Raw genomic sequence first — 22727 nt, 5'->3', positions numbered from 1 at the left:
ATTTTTAGAAGGTTGTGCTTACTGCAGCTTTCCATGACAACTGCAGTAGGCATAACTTTTATCTAAACTCAAGTTCTGTTTATAGCTGCACTCATCCATTAATTATTTTACCAGTCCAAGACAGGTCAAAAACTCTGGCAGGAGGTGGTGCAACTGAAAGCTACATAAACAGTCTCCTTTGAGCAATGTCTTAGTTTTGCAGCTCTTGATGAATGTGAAGCGGAGATAAAGTGCATTCTCACTTAACTCTGAGAGTCTTCTTGCCATCAACAGTAGGACTTGAACTTGGCTGTAATGAATCACAAGATGTACCAGAGAAAAATTAAATATCTCTGGGGACTGAAAGGATAACCGTGCTTTCTTCCAACTTTACTTACTCACTGGAGGTAGCGCATGCCAAAAGATTATAATGTGTGCAGTGAATCACATCAGCCATAACTACAAAGGAAACATATTTCATTGTTGGCTAATTCTTAATTGATTCTCGTAGCTCTGGCCTAAAATAGAGAGCAAAATATGCCACTGATAAAGAGTCTTATGAAGTCCACGCTTTACGTAATTCATGCACTTTTATGGATGCCATCCAGTGAATTTTCAAACAGAAAAAGGTATCTCCAACCCTCATTTCAGATCTGAGTGAACAGCATGAAATGGAACAATTAAAAACTCCCAGAAGAGAAGAGTTTTCATCCAGTTGATGGTGTCTCAGAATATGGTCATACCAGCTACTCCTGCCTGATAACAGCAGTTGAACTATGGGAGAAAGGAGGGCAGAAATGGGCTAAAACGGGAGGAAGGAAGCAGAACAGTCAAATCCAGGGATGATTTATATTCCACTCATGACAGTACAGCTTCTGTCTCCTCTAACCAAAGAGCTGGCATAAAAAACCTCATGATGCTAACAATCTATCCATGCCTTAGCACAAAAGTGGCAGGATTGGAGAAACGGTGGCAGGACTGGAGCCAGTACAGCTATACCCATTGTTCCCTTTCCCTTGGGGTAAAATGCATTCACATTTTTTGGTGGCCCCATCTTATTTTCAGACAATATTTTAGCTTTCACGAGATAGATTAAGCATGCTCTCTTCTCTGCAGGCAAGAGGAGGATATGTAGGGAGCTTCTGCTGCTCTTTTCATGGCCTTTGTGCAGTTTGACAGGTCTCCACATTTGTTTCTATCCCTTCATGAGGCTAGTCCCTATTTCTAAAGAATCGCTGGAATACATTGAACAATACAGAACACCTGGGCATTTTACAAGCCCTAAAGGCTATGGTTTATCAGAAATAATATATTAGCACCTCTAAGTCATTTGCACATTGGCATAAACACTGGGAAGTTTCTCTTTTTGCTCAGAATATGATAGCAATTCAAAGATGGTTAGAGATAACTGTTCTTCATATTTGCGCAGGTAAGCTGGGGAAACCAGCTCTGTAGCATTTCTTTTTGCTCCAAGAGGTAACACATCTCTTGGACCAGACAAGGCAAAAGATGGAACAAGGACTTTCAGACATAAGACTGAAAATAGTGTGTCACAAAAAAATCTCCCCTTGTGCAAATCTGAGGATGCAGCAAAACGGTGAATTATAGAAAAACAAGCACGCAGAGCTCGAGATAAACAAAATTCGGTGCTTCAGTTTCAGTAAGTGCAGCTTTTGTCTTTGAGATATAGCACCCGCTGGGCCAGGGAACAAAAAAAAATAGGGGGAGGCGATCTCAAACAGAGCTCCCTTGTACGTTTCCGATCTTATCTTTCCTGAAAGAAAGGACAGAGCGATGTAATTTTAGATAAGACAGCAAGCCGCTGAAGAGCCATCTCCCCGCTGTGCCTTTCGGTGCCCGGGGGAGCAAGCCGCCGCCGGGGACCAGAGTCCCCACGGGCCGGACCGGGGCCGGTGCGGGCAGGCGCGGAGCATCCCCGCCGCGGGGCAGCGTGGCAGCCGCCGGGGAGGTGGAGCCAGCCACTGACCTGCCAGCATCGGAACACGGGCACATTATCTGTTTTGAATAAATCCTCCCTTTTCCCTTCCTACCTGCGCCGGAAAACGCTAGGAAAAATAAAATAAAAAGATATTATTATTTATTTTTTTAAAAATACATTTTTTTTTTTTAAAAAAGCAGGGCTGGCAGAAGGCGGCAGGAGAGAGGGCAGGTGCGTACGGCTGCCTCTCTGCCGGCTGCGGGAGGTGCATGAGGAGCTCGGCCGGGCGCCGCCGCCATGGAGCACATCCGGATGCCCAAGGTGGGTCCCGGCGGGCGGGCAGCGGGGCCGGGCCGGGCCGGGGGCAGCGGGGCCGGGCCGGGTCCGGCGGGGAGAGGCGGCCCGGGGCCTCTGGCCGCGGCAGCATCCCCGCCGCCTTCGCCTTTCCTGCCGGCTTCTGCTTCAGCTGAACGCAGGCTTTGGCCGCAGCCCTGCGGGCGTGAGGCTGTGCGCAGCCATCCTGTGCCTGCTTTGTAGCCGCTAGTTTGCTATGAAATCCGCCCAAATACGCCGAGAGGTGGCCGTGGTGTTTGCGATGTGGGCTGAGGATTTGTCGGGCATTTTAATTGCCTTTATTCAGCCCCTCCTGGTAACGCAGACACTGTCCGTGAATCGTAGGTATCCAAAATGAGAGGTGTGTTATCTGCTTTTCAGATGCCTTTAGTTTACCCCAGTATTTCAGACCTGGTGATGAATTTGTTTAGTGTTTGTATACCGACATTTGGCCTTTCTTTTTACACAGCTTTCTAAGTGTGAGGCCTGTATTTGTTAACAAAATTGCCATCTTGCTCTAAAAAACAGGGTACAGTTTTGATACACAGAAAACTTCGATTAAAAACAATAGTAAAAAATGAACCTGAGCAATATGTTAGTTTGAAGTGGGGGTGGGATGTATTTTCCTTTTATTTATTTATGTATGTATGTATGTATGTACCCAAACCCCTGTGATGAAGAAGTTATTTGTGTTTGATTTGTGCCTACTTGTTTATTATCGTTATCTAGTATGATGACAGGAATTTTAGATTAGGGCCTCTTCATACTTCATCTAGATTTTGGGGCCTTTAGGTGTTAAGCTGCAAACATATTGAGAAGACAGACTTCTATAACAGCTGCCTTTCCTCTCACCTCATGTCATGATCTACTATCTAGCTTTGTGGGAGGAAGAATATCATAATAGTAAGAATGTATCCTACTGCAGGTAAGATCAGTGAAAGTTGTCTGAACAGAGGTTTCTGACCATTAGCTGAAGAATGCTGAAAGTATGAATGAGGAAAATAGTGAAAACAAATTAATAAGGGTAGAAAAAAATCCTAAAAATAAATGTTTATATTTGCTGTGAATGGAAGGCCCAGGCAAGTCCCTGTTACAGGCAATGGAAGCTTATCTGTTAGCTTTTCTACTAGCAAGTCCTTAAAATGTTACTATGCATATGTAAAACCCATTTCTGCATCCAACAGCTGTGAGAAGGCACTGTACTGATGACTCAAGACACTGAAAATCTTACTCAGTGCGAGGTCATTCTGCAGTCTTGGTTCCTGGCATTCCCTTACATTATAGCTCTGCTAAAAGTTATCTAATACAACAAAACAGTTTAGAAGGCATGATTTAAAGGTACAAGTTGATACAAAAATCCTTTAAAATTTCTTACATAAATGTAGAAAATCCAGAACATTCAATGTGAGTCGGTATTGAAATACTTCATCTCTCCAGTTACTCCTAAATACACTGACAAGTCAGTGTACCTACAGTTACCTAGCAGAATTGATATCTTTGATTTGTTTGCTCAAAAAACCTCAGCTTAAAATCAGCCACCAGATAGGTGTTGGGTTTTTTTGTTTTTACTGAATTTGTTTTTTGATAATTTGGAATTTAATGTTAAATTATTTCCAATACCAGCAACGTAAAAAAAGGTAAGGGAAAGCTATATGAACACAGGGATATTCTCACTGTATCATGTGGTAGTATCTGGTATCACATTTCCTGACTCCATCCAGTTTCATCCTGAGAGAAATTTGGCAAGCAACTGCCCTACTCTTTAAAGGTATTAATCTCAGAATAATGACACTTTTTTTGATTTGCAAACTCAGCCAAATGGAAAAGCAAGATAAATCCCATGCTTAGAAAATTCATAAACTTAATGATATCTGAAAACAAAATTCCTGCCCCAAATAAAAGTTTTTCCTTCAAAATGCAGTAAAAAAGGTCTATATCACATGATGTCCATTAGGAGTTGGGAACGTTTTTTTATTTTAATTGAACTATAACTAGTGAGTGGTGGTTTGTAAATATTAAAATAAATCTGATATAACATAACTGTCATAAAAAAGCAGAAAGAAATTACATACCAGTTGGACAGTAGGTCATTTAGGTCACTACTCTGTGTCTGACAGTGGCAGAAGGAGAGCATGTAAACCTGGTATGCTGGTTTTGGCTGGGATAGAGTTAATTTTCTTCATAGTAGCTAGTATGGGGCTGTGTTTTGGATTTGTGCTGGAAACAGTGTTGATAATACAGAAATGTTTTCGTTATTGCTGAGCAGTGCTTACACAGAGTCAAGGCCTTTTCTGCTCCTCACCCCACCCCACCAGCGAGTAGGCTGGGGGTGCACAAGAAGTTGGGAGGAGACACAGCCGGGACAGCTGACCCCAACTGACCAAAGGGATATTCCACATCATATGATGTCATGCTCAGTATATAAACTAGGGGGAAAGCTGGCTGGGAGACCGCTGCTTGGGGACAGGCTGGGCATTGGTCAGAGGGTGGTGAGCAAATGTTTTCATTTGCATCACTTCTCTTTCTTGGCTTTTGTTGTTGTTATTTTCCTTTTCATTACAATTTTTTTATTATTATCACTATTTTTATTTTATTTCATTTATTACACTGTTCTTACCTCAACCCACGAGCTTTCTTGCTTTTACTTTTCCAATTCTCTCCCCCATCCCGCTGGGGCAGGGGGGGGGAGTGAGCGAACAGCTGTGTGGTGCTTGGTTGCCAGCTGGGCTTAAACCATGGCACCTGGCCACATTCTGCACCCTCTCAGCATCCACAGTTGTATTAGAGTCCAGCCCTTCCTATCTTGATTAGTCTCTATTTACGGACGTCTCTGTGTGAGTTTGCCAAAGCTCCTTCTAAACGTGCTGACACCCACTGCCTCCACAGCCTGCATGGAAGCAAGTTCAGAAGATCATGGCTGTACAAAAAAATTACTTTCTTCTATCCGTTAAAAAGTTCTTAGTAGTTTCATTTAATACCCCCTGCTTCTAGCTTCGAGGATTTGGTGAAGAGCAGTTCCATGTTCACCTTATCCAGGCCTTCACTGTAAATCTTGATCACAACCCACCAGATTCTGATAATTTCAGAGAAATGTCAACAATGATCCCAAGACCTCTTTCCTGTGTGGTAACTATTAGTTCTGAGTCCGTCATCGCGTAGATATTATTTAGGTTGTTTTTCCTATAGGTACGCTACTTTATGTCTATCTGTGTTGAAGCTGTTCTGTGTCTCTTTTGCCTATGCACTCTGTTCTGCAAGGCTCTTCTGGAGTTTTTGTGCCACAGATAAAACATTTGGCTAGCTAAGACAGCTTATGACCATCCACAGTCTTGAAGATTTCACTGTTTATTTTTTTTCTTCAGGTCAATAAGAAAGTCGAATAAAACCAGTGCCAGCACCAGACTTTGTAGGACTTCACTGTTGACTTGTCTCCATCCTGAAAAGAGACCATTAAGCCCTAGCCTTTGCTTCCTGTCCTTAACCAGCTTTGTCTGTAAATGGACCTTTCCTCCAGTACCATGGCAACTTAGTTTCTCTAATAACCTTCGACTGTCAAAAGCTTTTTTTGAACTCTAAATATATCACGTCCTCTGGGTCATCTTTACCCACGTGTTTCGTGGCAGCATCACAGGACTTCGGCAGGATTTCCCACTGCAAAAGCCATTCTGGTACTTTCCCAACAGACTGTGCACATCCACCTGTTCAACAATCCTGTTCTTTCACATGCTGTTGACATAACTACATAATTTTGCTAATGATACATTGTCTAGTCTTTCACCAAAAGACATGATACCTTTAAGTCTGGTTCTGAAGAATTTAACTGCTGTCTCTCCTTAGCAAGTAAAAGTAGCAAGTCAATAGCAGAAATAGAAACCAGGTCTCTTGACAGTTGTCTGTTAGACAAAACTGCTTTTCTTCATTATTTTTGAAATGGCATTCCCTAGACCTCCTGGACCTTCCCTGGACCTTGTGGATAGCCAGGTCCCTAACATACTATTTTCTGTACTGAATGCTATTGTTCCCTCATTATATTATCGGTAGGACACAGACTGCATGCATGATGTGTGCTTATACATACATACATACGCAGTAATGACGTTTTCACAAAATAAATGTCATCCTATGTGTGAAGGCTGTAATGTGAGTACATTTAAGAGTTGCTAAGAGTCACTCATTTCTAAATAGAATTATATATGTAACTCCAATAATCTTTTAAAATGAAAAATTAGTAAAACCACTGTCTGCCGTGAGTGGATTGAGCAAGCAAGGTAGTTTAGGATAACTGTCAAAACCTGAAATGTGACAAACTGCTCATAACAGTCATAAAAAATGAATAAGCTATACTTCTGCACAGACTAGAAGCACATCTTGTTAACGTGTAGAGATAGGTCTGGCCATGGACAGGTCGACAGATAAAGAGCTCTCAAGATATGTTTGCTTCATAGGGGGACTTCACGCACTGTTGCTAATCAGTTGCTTTATTTTATTTACCACTGCTCCGTATAATTTGTCTTTTTACATTGGCAGCAGGCCTACTGAATGGCCTTCTTATAATAAAGAATACATGAGATTTATCCCTAGTGTAACAGCTGTCTTCAGTGGAGTTAGCCCAGAAATTCATTTGGCTCAGTATCTCTTGTTAACACAATACTTGAGATGACTTGAGTTGCTCGAGTGCTTACATTTTTGTGATGTTTTGGTAAGGTATTTCCTTTCAATGATCCCTTTCTCAGGCAGAATTTAAGATACGCTGCCATTTCTCATGATAATGACAGATCTTTCTACCAGATGTATTACTTTCCAAAACAAATTTTCGGCATGTGTAAATGAGTATTGTTTCCTTTTGTTTTCAGTCTATTTTCCTTTCCATAGTTCTTCCTTTTCATTCAAAAAGCTTTATAGTACAAGGCAATTTTCCCAATGTCTCTATCAGGAAACCCATATCATTTACATCCACTTTATATATGACACATGTAAATAGCAAAAAAATTGTCCAGGTGCTCATCTAGGTCAATGGCAAAATCGAACCCAGCAAGCCTAATTTTTACTCTCCAACTACATCTGCTGTGTTGCTGGATCTCCACCTATTTTTACGCTAAGCTGGCATTTCTACCATTGCTCTCTGTGTGCCTTCTGTTGAGATAGGAGGTGATAAATATAGTTAAGTTATCTATATTCAGGCTACAATTCTTTTTGGAAAAGTTCGATTTCACTTCAGTGATGTAGGAAGGTGGCAGCAGTCCTGAGGCAATATCAGGAACCACCTGTGGACGTGGGCTGGTTGTTTTCCCTACAAGCCAGGGAATGGAGTGCTACAGGCACTTCACCATAGTGGTCCTTGCTCTTGGCTAAACTTTTATATGATTTGCTGCTTAGGAAAGGCAGAGGAGGTGAGGCTGGCATGACCCTTGCCTTTTATTGGTGTTTTGGGTCATCAGCTTAGAGTAGACACTTTACTGTAACCTCTCTTGAGTGCCAAGTTGATTTTCTGCTTTTCAAGTGTTGTGTAAAGGTGAACAGTATTCACTTTTCTGTTCTTTCTTCTAAGTATACAGCTTAGAGCAGTGCACCTTACAGCTCAGCTGGTGCTTTCTGATTCCATAACCGTTTTCTAACTTTACATCATGGTTAGGAAACGTTTAACCTATTCTGGGGCCAAACACATTTAATGACATCACAGAATCACTAGGGTTGGAAAAGACCTATGAGATCATCAAGTCCAACCATTAACCCAACACCACCATGCCCATTAAACCATGTCCCACAATGCCTCGTCCACACATTCCTTGAACACCTCCAGTGATGGTGACTCCACCACTTCCCTGGGCAGCTTATTCCAGTGTTTCACCACTGGAACATGTCATTCTACTTGACTGCTTATACTCAAAATGATGCATTAAAACATCTACACTAATTCTGGACACTTTTGACTCTGATTTTGTGCATTATACATTTTTTTCTTGTTAATAAATCTTTCCTATTTAGAATGCAATTTAGTTTTCTTTGGGTTCCATTTATTCTACCTTTGTGCTGTGGAACTTTGAGCACAAATGATAAATTTAACGCAAATGAGCTTTATAATATACTATTCTGAAAAGCATTCTGTGGTTTGGCTTTCAAGACTGGAGGTGGATAAAATTAAAATAGGAACTGCAGAGGATATCTAGGTGATGTGGGATTGGATTTAAAATCTCAGTTCGGAATTTGGTCCTAAAATATTTGAATTAGAGTCATTAAGTCAGTAGTCATTAGTATCAGTTTAGATTTAAAGAAAATCTTGTGACAGCAATTATTCTCAAAAGATTTAGTCAGATAATGGTCAAAAGGTCATGTAAATCAAGTTTATTGTGCATTCATGATACCAGTTTAATTAAATTCCAGCTCAAGGGTATTTTTTTTTTCTAACCCACCTCAGAGAATTGTGGACTTTCAAACTTTAGCTATATTTGACTGCATGTCAGAACCACAGTCTGATTACAGTATGGACCGCAAACTTGATACAAATGATATTTACTGTTTGCCTCACTCATAGATCATGTTTTCATAGCTAACCTGACGGGCCTACAATCCAGCTGGCAATTGGCCATCTCAGCCTCAGTTTTCTCATCGTCTTTATCATTTAAGTCACTTAATATGTCTTTTTGGAACTGGAGGAGATCCAAAACTGTCTTTGATTTGGGTGGGTTTCAAGATAATTTCATTATTAGTGAAATTAAAATAACTCCTGCTAAAAAGAAGTATTGCAGTGTAATTTCAGCGAATCACATAGCCAGAATTGCTCTTTGGGTCTTGGGTTTCCTCCTCCCCCACATCATGGGTTTAATTGGCTCATTCCCACTATATATGCGTGAATACCAGACTTTGTCTTGTTATATTGGAAGATTTTGACCACTGTTTTATTCCCTGAGCAGTATTTCCTTTTTCTTGTTCACTGATTTGGATGTTTTATTCCTTTCTCCCAGGATTGTGAGGTTATAGTGTTGCTATTTTCCTTCTTTTGGAGTGTTTCTGTTGAACTCCACCTTCTTGCCATTCTTCAGCTCTTATAATTTTATTTTTCCTTACCGGGAACTTTTCAATGAAATAATTTTAAATTGAGTTGTTCTTATTTACCAGACCAAAATGAGTCACAGAGGGCTATTGTTGTTGCTGAAGTTCTGTGAAAGCGTCAGCAGGGTTCTGAGGAAAATTTGCCTGTTTTCCTGGCTGTCTACCCAGGACATTACTGGGGATCTGAGAACTGTCCTTCCTTTAAGTCAGCGATGAAATTGGAGACTTTGGGGTTTCTGAGCTCTGCAGTCCTGGGTCAGTTCTGCAATCTGGAGACCTAACCATAGCTAGCTCTGGGTTTCTGGGTCCACAGCCAATATCCTGCAGCTCTCACAGCCAACACCAAACCAGCACCTATCAAAGATCTGGGAGACTTGCAGCTGGCTGTGGATTTGAGAACTTTGGTTCACCCTGTGAAACCAGGAACCTGGAAACTCAGGTAATTCAGGCTTGTTCACTCTTAGGGCACTAATTTGGTCTTCATCTGGTAGAGCTGAAGCTTTCCCCCCCACCCCCCAAACTCCCCTTTCTAGAGCTTGGAGTCGGAAGTCTCACTTCTAAGCTTCAAGGTGCTCAGGGTTTTCAGGGTGCCAGCTCTCTGGGAGGTCTGTCGAAGGGATGGGATTCTATCAGAATAGAGGTGAGCAGATGAAATTTCAAGTTGTGAAATGTTGCATTGAAGTTTTCAAAATGAAGTGTTGCTATTTTTAAACAGTCAAAAAATCTTCGTCCAAAGTGAAAAAATTTGGAAGGCATAATTTTTCATACTGAAGCAGAAGATGTTTTCATCAACAGTTACTCCATTTTCCATTAGTTGCACCTATCTTTTACTTTGCTGGAATTTTAATGTGAATAAATAAAATATTTCATTCATTGCAATTGCCCTAGAAATGCCTCTGATATAGATAGGTTTTAGATTTAACGTACCAGGTTGAAGCTTATCTCGCACCAGGGGGGTGTGAGGGGTAAGAAAAAACTAAGCCAGAGTGATCCAAGGCACTGGCTATTTTATTTGCCACACAGGCACGAGATGTGCATTGCTTAGGGCAAGGAGCCAAACCAACCTTGGCAGGTTCAGCACAGGAGCACACCAGAGGTATGAAGTCTTCTGTGCCATTCTCTTTCCCTACCTTTGTTACCTATGCAAAATTCATTTGTGTTACAGATGTGTTTGGCCCAACAGTGTTATTCTGGTGAGGCAGTACAACTCTAAATCCTGTTGCTGAAATTTCAAAATATCACAAAATTATCACACTTTTCTCCCTTTCGTTTGAGCTTGGAGTAGGTGGCACAGGTAAAACTGCTACATGATCCATAAAAATCCTATTTTGTTAAAGTGGGTTGTAATTTTTATGTTGGCAAAATAATGAAATATTCTCTAAATGATTGTATGCCACTGTGGTTTTTCAAGTAACTTGTTTCTTATGGAAGACTAGAACTAAAACTTTGAAGTGCTGTTTCAGCTGAAATTTCACTTTTCTATTTATCTGGGCAAAGTTCGCATTGTTTTTTTCTCCTTTTTGTTTTTTCCTGTTAGGCGTCACTACTTATGGGATGAGATTTTTACTATTTCGCATTAGGTGTATAATTTAAGACTAGAGGCTGCATGGACATAGTCAAAGGAATTTCCAGAATCTCATTAGACTAGATTCACAGTCTCCATTCACCATTTATTCTTCATGTCCATAAGCTTCTAAAATAAGATAAGGAAACTTAGTATCATTAATACCTACTTCATTTTTTGTTATAATAATCAACTTCATCTATTCACTACTCTTAGATCTGTTTTCTCACTTCTGTAATGTGAGTCATATTTCTCATATTGGTGTATTAATATACATTCTCTTTAATGTATAGTGAAGAAACAGAAAATCACTTTCGGTCCTCTTCATCCATTTCTCTGTTCTTAATCTTTGTCATCCCATTGGAAGTGTCAAGTGAAATAGGTAAAGCTGTTAAAACATGTCATATATTCATCATCTCAAAACTCTTTACTTGTGTAGTAGTAAGACTGTGGGATAGTTGACCATTTATAATAGATATAACCAGTAAACATTGAATTAGCTAACCTACAGTGAGCCCAAGAGCATACTGACCATTGCAAGGTGAATGATTTATCAAGTGAGCACAGGAGCTGTTTTACTAGATGAGACCAGTGGTGCTTCTAATTTTGTAACCAAAACATCTGATTCAGAATACAGAATAACAGGGGATGTAGAGGGAAGTAAGGGAAAGCATGATCCATCTGCGAAGATGCTTCCAAATTTATGTCCTGAAGCATGAATACTGATGGAGCCAATGGTCCTAATCCAAAGGTCATTTAAGGCCATGAAAGAATTCTTCTGGCTTGAAAAGACTCAGAATCTAGCATTTTGTCTTTTATGTTTTTGGTTCTATTTTCACTTGGTTTTCTTTATTTTACATTCCCCTTAGTACTAGGACCCTTCTATTCTGAATGCTTTTTCACTTTTGAAACTTGATTTTCATACATATGCCTGTTTCCAATATGCACTTTTTTCTGTTTTAGTTGCAGTGTGGTGTGTTTGGTTTTTTTTTTAAATCAAGTCTTTCTCTAAATACCTTCTTTTTCCCCCACCGTGTAAGTGGAAAGGCACTTTCTCCCTTGTGAGGTTCCTATACTGACTTATTGTATTAATTGAAAAGGTAGTTTGTCTTTTAGATTTCTAGTTTTGTGTCTATTCCTTTTAGATTTAGATTGCTCTGTTAAGTTCATATTAATATAGATGTTTTCCTAATCCTGGAACTGGCAGACTTCCTTTGGATTTTCTATACCAGACTTTTATATTTTCAATAATGTGACCCTCAATAAAGAGGCAGCTGGAAAAAGTCATAAAACAAGCTGTAAAAAACATGGATAGCCATATATTTTAATTTGCTGTCTCAGTATCCTTGTCTAAACCAGTAACTCTCAAACTTACTGCACTTAAAAAATGGTACTGAAAATCATTTAAGACAGCATGTCTGCAGGGTACTCTTTGATTTCTGTTTATGCATAGTAGGAGACTGAGGTTGGAGCAGAGGATTTGGGAAGTTTGGCTTTGGAGTGGTCAGGGCTGGAATCTCTAAGCCTGCTGTTAAAGGACTCAAGTGGGTGGTATTTGATCTATCAGTGTCTGTAAGCTAAAGGACTGATCTATTTGCAATAGAAAATACACACTGACATGTCCTGGTGTGCACGTGTACTCTGTTGAGAAAGCCAGATCCCTGCAACGAGAAAATGGAGTCCCACAAATCCACCTTCAGTGCAAATCTTTTGTGGCCTGCACAGCTCAAACGGGCTGGTGCTGCTGCTCTAAAATAGACTGCTGAACAGGGCATAATTTTGAGCATGCTGCAATGGAGCAGCCTGTATCAAATGCAGGAATTCAAACGTACATTTATTTTTCAGTGTCCCTTGGCTGCATGCAGAATTCTTTCTCCCTACTCCAGCTTACCATTGTGAGCAATACAATAATTTTCTGTATACTTTTTTGGAACTAAATCTAAACAATTTTGGCAAATGTAGTAAGATTTACTGACTTGAGGAAGCACTTTTTTTCCTAAGTTAAAGCTGCTCAATATGGTTTTTAATAGAACACACAGTAAACTTAGGAAATTCCTCAGTTGCTCTCTTCTCCTTTTCTAGATAAAGGGGATATAGTATCGACTGAAAGAGGAAACACATTCTGGAAGAGCTTTGTGTTGCAACGTTGACACCATATTGCAATGCTATATACACTTGTAATAAGTTACTGTTCACTGCATCCATCATACAACTGCTTTTCAGCTATGTCTGGTGATATGGTACTGACCTCCACTTTTTATACATATTGGCAGACAATAGGATTTTTTTAATCCAGATTGTTAGGTAATTTATTCACTGTCTTATTAGCATAAAAAGTAATTCCTTATAATTTTTTTCAGCTCTTTTCCAGTATTCCAGTTTCACTTTAGTCCTTTAGTAAATTAGATGTGCTTAGGTTTTTCTTGAATATTTTCCCCGTCCTGTCAGGTTTACCCTGAGGAAACTTTTTACAATGCAGAGCTTAAGGTGTCATTACTTAAATTGAATAATTTTGGTATTTTTGGCTTTGATTCTTTTGACATATGCAACCATCTGACTCTGTGTTACAGATTGATTGTGCATTATTTTACTGCACTTGGGCAATCTTTTCAGAGATGGAAATATAAAAAAGTTACATGGATCAACTACAGTTTTCATGATTCTTTTGAAATAGAATAGAAACCACATTAAATGGCACCATCAATTGGCAATTCGGTTTTGCTTTATTCTTGTTCCAAGATTATGCAAAAAGATCACTTATTTTATATTTTGTTTAATGAATACAACACTATAGTATCTTTGTGTGAAAATAAATGTAATAGAATTTGGTCTTTTGCATGTTATATTTTTTCACTCACAGGAATTATACTAAACACATGGAGAGCTGGGGTCAACCAGGGTGAAGGAAGCTCAAATATTCCACTTGGCCCCAAACCATACCAGCTGTGCTCCTTTTTTCTCATTAGGCTCAGGCTTTTGGCTTGCACAAGCTCTTCCCTTTGCTTTTGCGTGCCTGCAGTGCTGAAGCCGGTCAGAGTCCTGCCACTAATTCCCAGGATTCGGTTTCTTCTTGCTTTTACTTGCATGTGTAACATCACAAGGTGAGTAGGGAAGGCGGCTGAAATCCACAGGCAGTCTAGGAGCCCAAGGGAATACCTGGACAGACAAGAAGAAGCCTTTCTAGGGCTACACGTATGCCACTAACCTAACGGGGCTGGTCCTGTTCCTTTGCTTTGGGTGAACCTTTTCAGCAGCATAGACCGTTGTGAAAGTGGTCTTTCTTTACCCTAGAAGAATCACTGAAACTCCTTTGTACAGTCAAATGTCAAGGTATTTGATCAGCTTTTGTCTGGAACTTTCTTCGATAGGCTTTTGTTGTGGAGCAATGAATTTTAACTGGCTGAACAACAGAGAAGCTCCTGAGGATGTGGCCTGAGCTAGGACATGCCTTGCTTACCTTTAGTTAGCAGCTTTGTCATGGCTGGGAGGGTTTTCTGGCCTTTCTTCCTTTTTTGTGATAAAGAATTAGAGGAATTAGTAACCATTCCTCCTAAAGAAGTGGGGATCACTTGATGATACAAGGGGGCAGAGATATTTTGTTCTTGGTTGCCAGATAGGTTTTTTCCACTTGTGTTCTCCTTCCAGATGCACAATGATAATTGTAATGGGCAGCTCGACGATTACCATGGCAGAACTGCCAGTTAAAGTGTCTTCTACTTCAGGTTTAGCTAATAGGCGGGACGCAAATACACAGACAGAAAACCTGTGTAGTGAGAATAAAACTCTCTGAGATGGTTTTTCCTGATTCAAGACTTGGTTTTATTTGAAAATCCTACAGTAGAGACTGTTTTGTGTCAGATAGCATCTCCCTGCTGTACACAAGTGATGTTGTGTCAGGAAGCAAAGCGATGTGGAGAGGCGTGGGACTGTTTCGCTCTGAGGCATAGTTTCTTCCAGTCTGACCAATCTGCTGTACAGTTTTGCTTCTCTCTCCTTTCCCTACTCGAGTCTGAGTTCACAGGCAAAACTGATCCTGTGTCTGAAGAAGCTTTCCCATGTGCAGTTATAAACAGTGTGAAAAAGTAGCAGTAACTTCTGCATTTTTTATGATGCTGCCATGTGTTTAGAGATAACTGATACACCTTAAAGAAGTGAGAATGAAGGTAGCATATTCAAGAAGCATTTAAAAATAGGCCATGCAGTCAGAGCTTATTCAAGAAGTAATCTATACTAAAAATGAAAACAAATTGGGGTACACGGATATTTTTAGGAATAACATTTTGGCACGCCAACTTTTCTGAACACTTTCAGGGTCATATCTTTGCCATTCTTCCTTAGGTGGGAGTCCCATTGAAACTGGTGGGAGTTGTGCCTGAATAAAGCTTTGACCCATGCTATTCCCTAATATGACATCTTTTTCTTGAATGACCTCCTGGCAACCTTGTTCTTAAGTAATTTGTCATGTTTATTCTCTGAGTAAAAAGTGCCTTCCATCTGTTCTTAATCTGCATTCCCTTTAACTTCTATTTTTGCCTCCTTTTTTCTGTCATCTGTGTTGCATTGAAAATAGAGTTTCTGGCCAACTTTATTTATCCCCATGTAAGGGGTTGTAATAATTGAAATAAATCTCTTGGCAGTCTTTTCTTTAAGCCTAGACAACCACAGTCATCAGGCAAAAATAAATGACGGGGGCAACAGCTTCAAATAAATTATTGAAGTTTTTACTTAGATACCACTCTCCAGACTGCCTTGGCTAATGCTTTCTTTTTTGCTCCTTGAGCTCTTCCAGCTCTCAGTTTTACAGGTTGGTTTTGCTCTTTTTTATTCTTTACCTGGTATATTCTGATTTGATCTCTCCCACCAGCTGTTCATTTAAGGCAAAGCACATGTGCATGGTGTGTGTGCTTTTTCCTGACGTGTGTCATTACATACATGATTTCTCAGATTCTCTAATAAAGTCTGCAGTAGTTTTGGTGGAAAAAATGGAGCACTTTTTGGAGAAAAAGTAGGGCACAAATTGCTACAGTGTCTTCTTCTGATATAGAATTTAATTTTTTTTTGCTATTAATGCTGATTTCTCAGCATGCTGTTGTTTGGAAGAAGCTGAGTTTTTCTATCTAAAAAAGTACTATTGCAGTGTGCATTCCTCTCTTGTGGAAATGAATATATTCCCATTCCCTCTAGAACACTTAAAGCCACTGTTTGACTTGGCTTTCTGTTCCTGATTGGGAGGGTGGAGAAGAAGAAAGAAGGCTCCTTCTTTGAATCCTTTGATCAACAGAATGAAATCTAAGATTGAGGCTAGCTATATTTTATTCCACACACCGCCCCCCCCCGCCATTCCCCTGTCCATGGGTGAAATATACTGCTTTTTCAGAAAGTTTGAGTAATTGGAAGCTAGGCAGAAGAAACACAAATGGAGCTAAGATGAAAACCATGTAAATCCGTGCAGGGGGTTATGCAGAGAGTTTTTAGAACAAGCTCCTGAGAGCTTAGAGACCCTTACTGCTCCTGAAGGCACTTCATGCCACTTATTCACTATAAATCAGAACTGTGGATTTGAATCCAGGTAGAGTTTAGACTTAAGCAGTTCCCTTTCCCTTTGGAAATGATGTTAGACATTATAAGGTTGTTCATGAGGCAAGTTATTAGTAAACCTGCTTTATTTTTCTCATGCTATGATCACAGATTGACATATATCATGTGAGAACTAGGCAAGGTTAATCAACGAATCATGCTAAATTTTTTTGAGCCAAATTTGAGGTTCTCATTAATTTTAACTGACTCTTACTGTACTCTTTGAGGTCAGCAGAAATAAGGGCTAGCTAAAAATTCAGTCTGCTGCATTGTCTCACAAACAGTATGTTTTTCTTGTTGAGCCTGGTAGGAGAGCTCATTCTGAGTTGTACTTATCCACACTGAAGTGCTGAAAAACTAAGAAGGTCTTGTTAGAATGCATAAAGCGTGACATTTGGGATGCTGTGCTGTGTCACAAAAAATTATGTCAGTATGAAAAATGCAATATTCTCAAATAAATAGAAACTGCCAAGAGCTCTGCTTAACCAGAGCAAAGAAACAGGCAATTGGATCAAATATATCTGTGTTTCTGTACAAATATTAAAAGTCTGGGAAAAAAAAAGTCAAAACTAGAGTTACTGGTTATAAATGAGAATGTTGATGTAATAGGCATGTTCAAAACTTAGTGGAAGAAAAAATAATCAATGTGACAGGCTAATATCAGTGACAAATTCCATGGGAAAGACAAGGTAAAGTCATGCCTGTCAAAGAACAGATTTTTTTGTCTTGAAGAAAACTTAGAGTCAAACCTCATAGATTAACTATGTCACAAAAGCAAAGAGTCCCTACAGGTTGAAATTACAACACTAAATATGAAAAATAAAACCGTAGTACCACAGGACTGCAGTACAGTATTAGGATGGTAGTACCAATTGTCCTACCTAAATGGTGGCATTGCCTAGACAGGATCAAACAGGCCTGAAAGCGGGAGATACAATAACAATGGGAGACATCATTTACCAAATTGAGATTGCATAAATGGGCTGGGGGGTGATTCTGAGTAAAATTTTAGGTTTTGTAAATGATTGCTTATACAGTGGCTATTTGTTTATCTTGAAAAAAGAAAGTAATTCTAAATAACTCTAGGAGCTGGTCTTAAGCAGTGACAGAAAAACCTGGTTCTAAATACAGCTGCAACCTCTGTGTGACAGCAACAAACGTACTTAGATGCAGTATTCTTGAAAGAGCAAAAAAAAGGGGAAAAAATCTCCCATGGCAATGTTTAACTTCAAAGAGGAAACTACATAGAAATGTGAAAACTGTTTAAAAAGAAAGAGAGCCAAAAATGAAAATGTTTATAGGAGTCATGAAGATTGTTTAAATATGGAAGCTCACTGCAAGCTGACTTTCAGAAAAAGGTTTTAAAAGACCAAAAAAACGTTTGTATAGCTGAACAGCAGGGTGAAGGAGTTAAGAGGATGTCTTTTATTAAAAGGACTTCTTTTATTAGAAGTAAAAGGGCTTTCTTCAAGTTGAAGTTGTGCCTAAATGAGGAAAATAAAGCATAAACAAGTTAAATATATAAACAAAAAAAGGCAGGCCAAAAGAGATTTTGAAGAACAACTTGGCAAAAGCTAGTAGTAAAGCCATTTCCAAGCTGTCTTTAAGTAGGCAAAATCCTGACAGAAAATTGACAGGACTAGTAAATGATCAAACTAGGGAAGGTATTTAGGGGCATACCCATTCTGGCATATTTCTCTGTCAAGAACATATCAGAAGATTTGTCACTAATAAAAGCGTTATAAGAAGAGATTTCAGAAGAAACTGGCAACAACGAACAGTAAAAAATTACCAGCACCAGATGGTATCCATCCAAGTTAAAAGAACTAGAGTACAAAACTGTCAAGCCAGTAACAACGGTGTAATGCTTAAAAGTTTCCTGGTCCGAAAAAAATTGAGGTGATAAATATGACACCTAATCTGAGAAAATTAGTAGGAGCTGCAGTAATCCCTAGGCCCCCTTTGAAATCATTAGATGTATGGATAAGTGTGATAAAAAGGGGAAGAACTGCTATAGCTTTCATAGAGGGACTCAGAATCTGTAAAATTTCTTTGAAAAAGTAACTGAACATACGGACAAGGGAGATCCATTCGATAGAAGCTAGCTGGTCTTCCAAAACTCATTTGAGCATGTCCTTCATCAAAGGCTCTTGAAGAAACTAAAGTATCATAGGATAAGAGATACAGGCCTCTCAGTAATAACTAGTTAAAAAATAAGAAGCAAATAGTAAGAATATGTTGTCCATTTTTGCAATGGAGGGAATTCATCGCTAGAGATCCAATGAATCAATAAGAGCCTGTGATGTTCAACTTACAAATGTTTTGAAAGATACAGGGAGGGGAGGAGATGCCAGAGGTGGCAAAGTTCACTGATAGTACTTAAATTATTCAGAGTAGGAGAAATGAAAGATTGCTGTAGGGGTTTGCAGCAATGTCTCATGAAACTGATGGACAAAATTAATCATTGATAAATGTAAAACAATACACATGGGGAGGTCTTAACTTATGCATGCAGACATGACTTGGAGTTACAATTGCTATTTCTCAAAAAAACCCCAAAAAAACCCTAAACCCCCCACTGTATTCAGCAAGAAGACAAAAAACAAGCAATGTTTGAAAAATTTTAAAAATTTAACAAAGAACAAAGCAGCAAACATCACTGTTCCACTACACAAACCTGTTGTACACCCAAATCTTGAATTCTCTTTGCACTTTTTGGCCTCTTCTCAAGAAATAGACCTCTTGTAGGTTAATCAGAAGTGTGAAAGAGCTTGTCTGGAATAGCTTCCATAAAGGTCGCAACTACATAAAAGTTGGGGTCTTCAGGCTGGGAATGAAAGGATGGAGCGAAGGGTCTGTAACAGCATGTGTGGCACAGAGAAAGTAAATGAGGAATGACATTCCCTGCTTACAAAATTGTTCACCCAATGCATGGGGCACCTGCCATTGGTGGTAGTTTCAAAACAAGCAAGTGGATGCCTACTTTGCTTGTGTTTCATGGCTTAAACTACCTCAGTTTGTAGGGTGGTATCTGGGGGTGATGACTGTCTTGTGTATGATCAGAGCCTGTACGGAAGAGTCCTTGTTGGCTGGACTGCAGTATAGGTACCTTTTTTGTCCAGACAAACCTCATTTCTTTTGTTGTTATTTGTGGGTTCTTTTTAGAGTTGAGGGCTGCCTGCATCATCATTTTGTATCATCCTTGCTCTTTTATATCTCCCCTTTTGCTTACTACTGATTGCTTACTGGGTTAATCTGTGTTTCTTCCATTCCTCCTCACCCCAATATGTGACCTCTGAAGTAGATGGTCCTGGGAAAAGGCTTTATCCATGCTTTCTAGTTGTTTTATTTTTGTTTAAAGCAGATTATAACTGGCCTTGAGGGAGAAGACTTGGTTTTACTAATTATTTGATTTTAAGCATTTTGCTACCAAACTGGCTTATTTTGGTTTTAAGGATTTCTTTATTCCTGTTTTTAAAATAGTGCAATGTATTTGGAATACACATTGTAAACACGTAATTCTTAGGTGCTGGCATCATTCTGCTTCTGGTGTGATTTCAGTGGAATTATTTCTGCAAAATTTTGAGAATACATGGCTACATCCCATCTCTGAGAGCATTTTAGGAAGTTTCTGTCAATCTAATCTGGAATCTCTGCAGAGAAGGCAGAGTTACTGAATGCCTTCTTTTCTTCAGTCTTTACTGCTCTGGCCAGCCTTCAGGACTCCCAGACTTTGGAGGTAACAGAGGAAGTCTGAAAGAAGGAAGACTTTCCCTTGGTTGAGGAGGATCAAGTTAGAGACCAGTTAAGTAAACTGGACATCCACAAGTCCATGGGTCCTGATGGGATGCACCCACGAGTGTTGAGGGAGCTGGCAGAAGTCATTGCTGGGCCACTCTCCATCATCTTTGAAAGGTCCTGGAAAACAGGTGAAGTGCCTGAGGACTGGAGGAAAGCCAATGTCACTCCAGCCTTCAAAAAGGGAAAGAAGGAAGACCCAGGAAACTACAGACCAGTCAGCTTCACCTCCATCCCTGGAAAGATGATGGAACAGCTCATTCTGGGCATCATCTCAAAGCATCTGGAGGAAAAGAAGGTTATCAGAAGTAGTCAGCATGGATTCACCAAGGGGAAGTCATGTCTGACCAATCTGATAGCCTTCTACGATGGCATGACTGGATGGATAGATGAGGGGAGGGCAGTAGATGTTGTCTACCTTGACTTCAGCAAGGCTTTTGACACGATCTCCCACACTATTCTCATAGGCAAGTTTAGGAAGTGTGGGTTAGATGAACGGACAGTGGGGTGGATTGAAAACTGGCTGATAGATAGAGCTCAGAGGATTGTGATTAGTGGCAGAGTCTAGTTGGAGGTCTGTAACAAGTGGTGTTCCCCAGGGGTCAGTACTGGGTCTAGTCCTGTTCAGTATATTCATCAATGACCTGGATGAAGGGATAGAGTGTGCCCTCAGCAAGTTTGCTGATGACACAAAACTGGGAGGAGTGGCGGACACGCCGGAAGGCTGCGCTGCCATTCAGCGTGACCTGGACAGGCTGGAGAGTTGGACAGAGAGCAACCTTATGAATTTCAGCAAAGGCAAGTGTAGGGTACTGCACCTGGGGCGGAATAACCCCATGCATCAGTACAGGTTTGGAGCTGACCTGCTGGAGAGCAGCTCTGTGGAAAGGGACCCGGGAGTCCTGGTGGACAACAAGATGGCCATGAGCCAGCAGTGTGCCCTTGTGGCCAAGAAGGCCAATGGCATCCTGGGGTGCATCAAGAAGAGTGTGGCAAGCAGGTCAGGTCGAGGGAGGTTATCCTCCCCCTCTACTCAGCCCTGGTGAGGCCGCATCTGGAGTAGTCTGTCCAGTTCTGGGCTCCCTGGTTCAAGAAGGACAAGGAACTGCTGGAGAGGATACAGCAAAGGGCTACAAAGGTGATTAGGGGACTGGAACATCTTTCTAGTTGAGGAAAGGCTGAGGGACTTGGGTCTTTTTAGTCTGGAGAAGAGAAGACTGAGGGGGGATCTTATCAATGCTTATAAATACTAAGGGGTGGGTGCCAGGAGGATGGGGCCAGTCTTTTTTCAGTGGTGCCCAGTGACAGGACAAGAGGTAAAAGGCACAAACCTGGTCATGGGAAGTTCGATCTAAACATGAGGAGGAACTTCTTTACTTTGAGGGTGGTAGAGCACTGGAACAAGCTGCCCAGAGAGGTCGTGTAGTGTTCTTCTCTGGAGATATCAAAACTTGCCTGGACACATTCCTGTGCAACCTGCTCTAGGTGAACCTGCTCTGGCAGGGGGGTTGGACTAGATGATCTCCAGAGGTCCCTTCCAACCCCTATCATTCTGTGATTCTGTGATTCTGTGATGAAAAAACAGATTGATTTTGCAGATCCTCTTATTCTTTTTTCTTTGCGTTTGTTGCACCCAATTCTGGTTTTCAGGGAATTGGTGCAAAATTACATTTATTTCAATGCAAAAGTGATAAGATCTTCTTTAACTTTGTTCTTTTTTTCTTTTCCCCTCTTCCATTTTCTCAGAGCAACATTTAAGTCAGCTTCTGTACTTGAAACACAAGACTAGTCCCTTTTGATTTTAGAGGGGCATATCTCTTCAACAGTTATCAGCCTCAAGTCCTGAAAATAACTAGATGTATAAAAGAAATTCTAAGTCTTGAGTGAAGAGTTGAAGAGAGGAAGGACATAGATAAGATTAGCCATTGTGTTGAAGATTTTCTGCAGCAGTGGGCAGGCTGCATAGATCTGTGCTGCTGCTTGCATGAAAAGCATATATTCTGGTACAATTCCAACATTATAAAACCAGAAGAGATAATTTTGATAGTTTACTGCAAGCTATATGATATTGACCATCAACATTCCTCGGTTTAACGTGTTTGAACTAGGTATGTTTTTAGGAAAAACAATAATTTTAGTTTTAAAATTGTTGTAGTAGGAAACCCACCAAACCCATCATAGCAAATTGTTAACTGTTTCAGGGTGTTTTTATCCCATTTCATATCCACTTTGTTGATTTTTTTTTTTATTGTTCTAGTTTCTCAGTCAGAAATGCCACATAACATCAGATGAATGCCTATGCCACATGCCATATATGAAATACTAATGGTGTACAAGTTGGTTATCTGAGAGTTAATAATGTGTTATGGACTCGCCTATTGTCAGGAGCTTAGCAAAGAGAGAATGCCCGTTTCGTGTCCGGTGAGGCAGGGCAGTGGGTGTTAAGTCTTTGTATTCCTATTGCAAAGTGACTGAAGGCAAAAATTT

General features: G+C 40.2%; 1 protein-coding gene across 1 annotated transcript in view; it reads left to right on the top strand.

Annotated features, from left to right (window-relative positions):
* The first annotated feature begins 1373 nt into the window (after positions 1 to 1373).
* The window catches only part of MTMR7 (myotubularin related protein 7), a 51318-nt gene continuing 29964 nt past the window's right edge, over positions 1374 to 22727 (top strand). Inside the window, 5 exon segments of the mRNA XM_059817937.1 lie at positions 1374 to 1408; positions 1846 to 1997; positions 2128 to 2239; positions 2577 to 2606; positions 2608 to 2665. Coding sequence (XP_059673920.1) covers positions 1374 to 1408; positions 1846 to 1997; positions 2128 to 2239; positions 2577 to 2606; positions 2608 to 2665 — 387 coding nt within the window.

The sequence above is a fragment of the Gavia stellata genome, chromosome 5, assembly GCF_030936135.1.
Source record: "Gavia stellata isolate bGavSte3 chromosome 5, bGavSte3.hap2, whole genome shotgun sequence".
NCBI lineage: Eukaryota > Metazoa > Chordata > Aves > Gaviiformes > Gaviidae > Gavia > Gavia stellata.
This window is presented reverse-complemented; position numbering and strand designations above follow the sequence as displayed.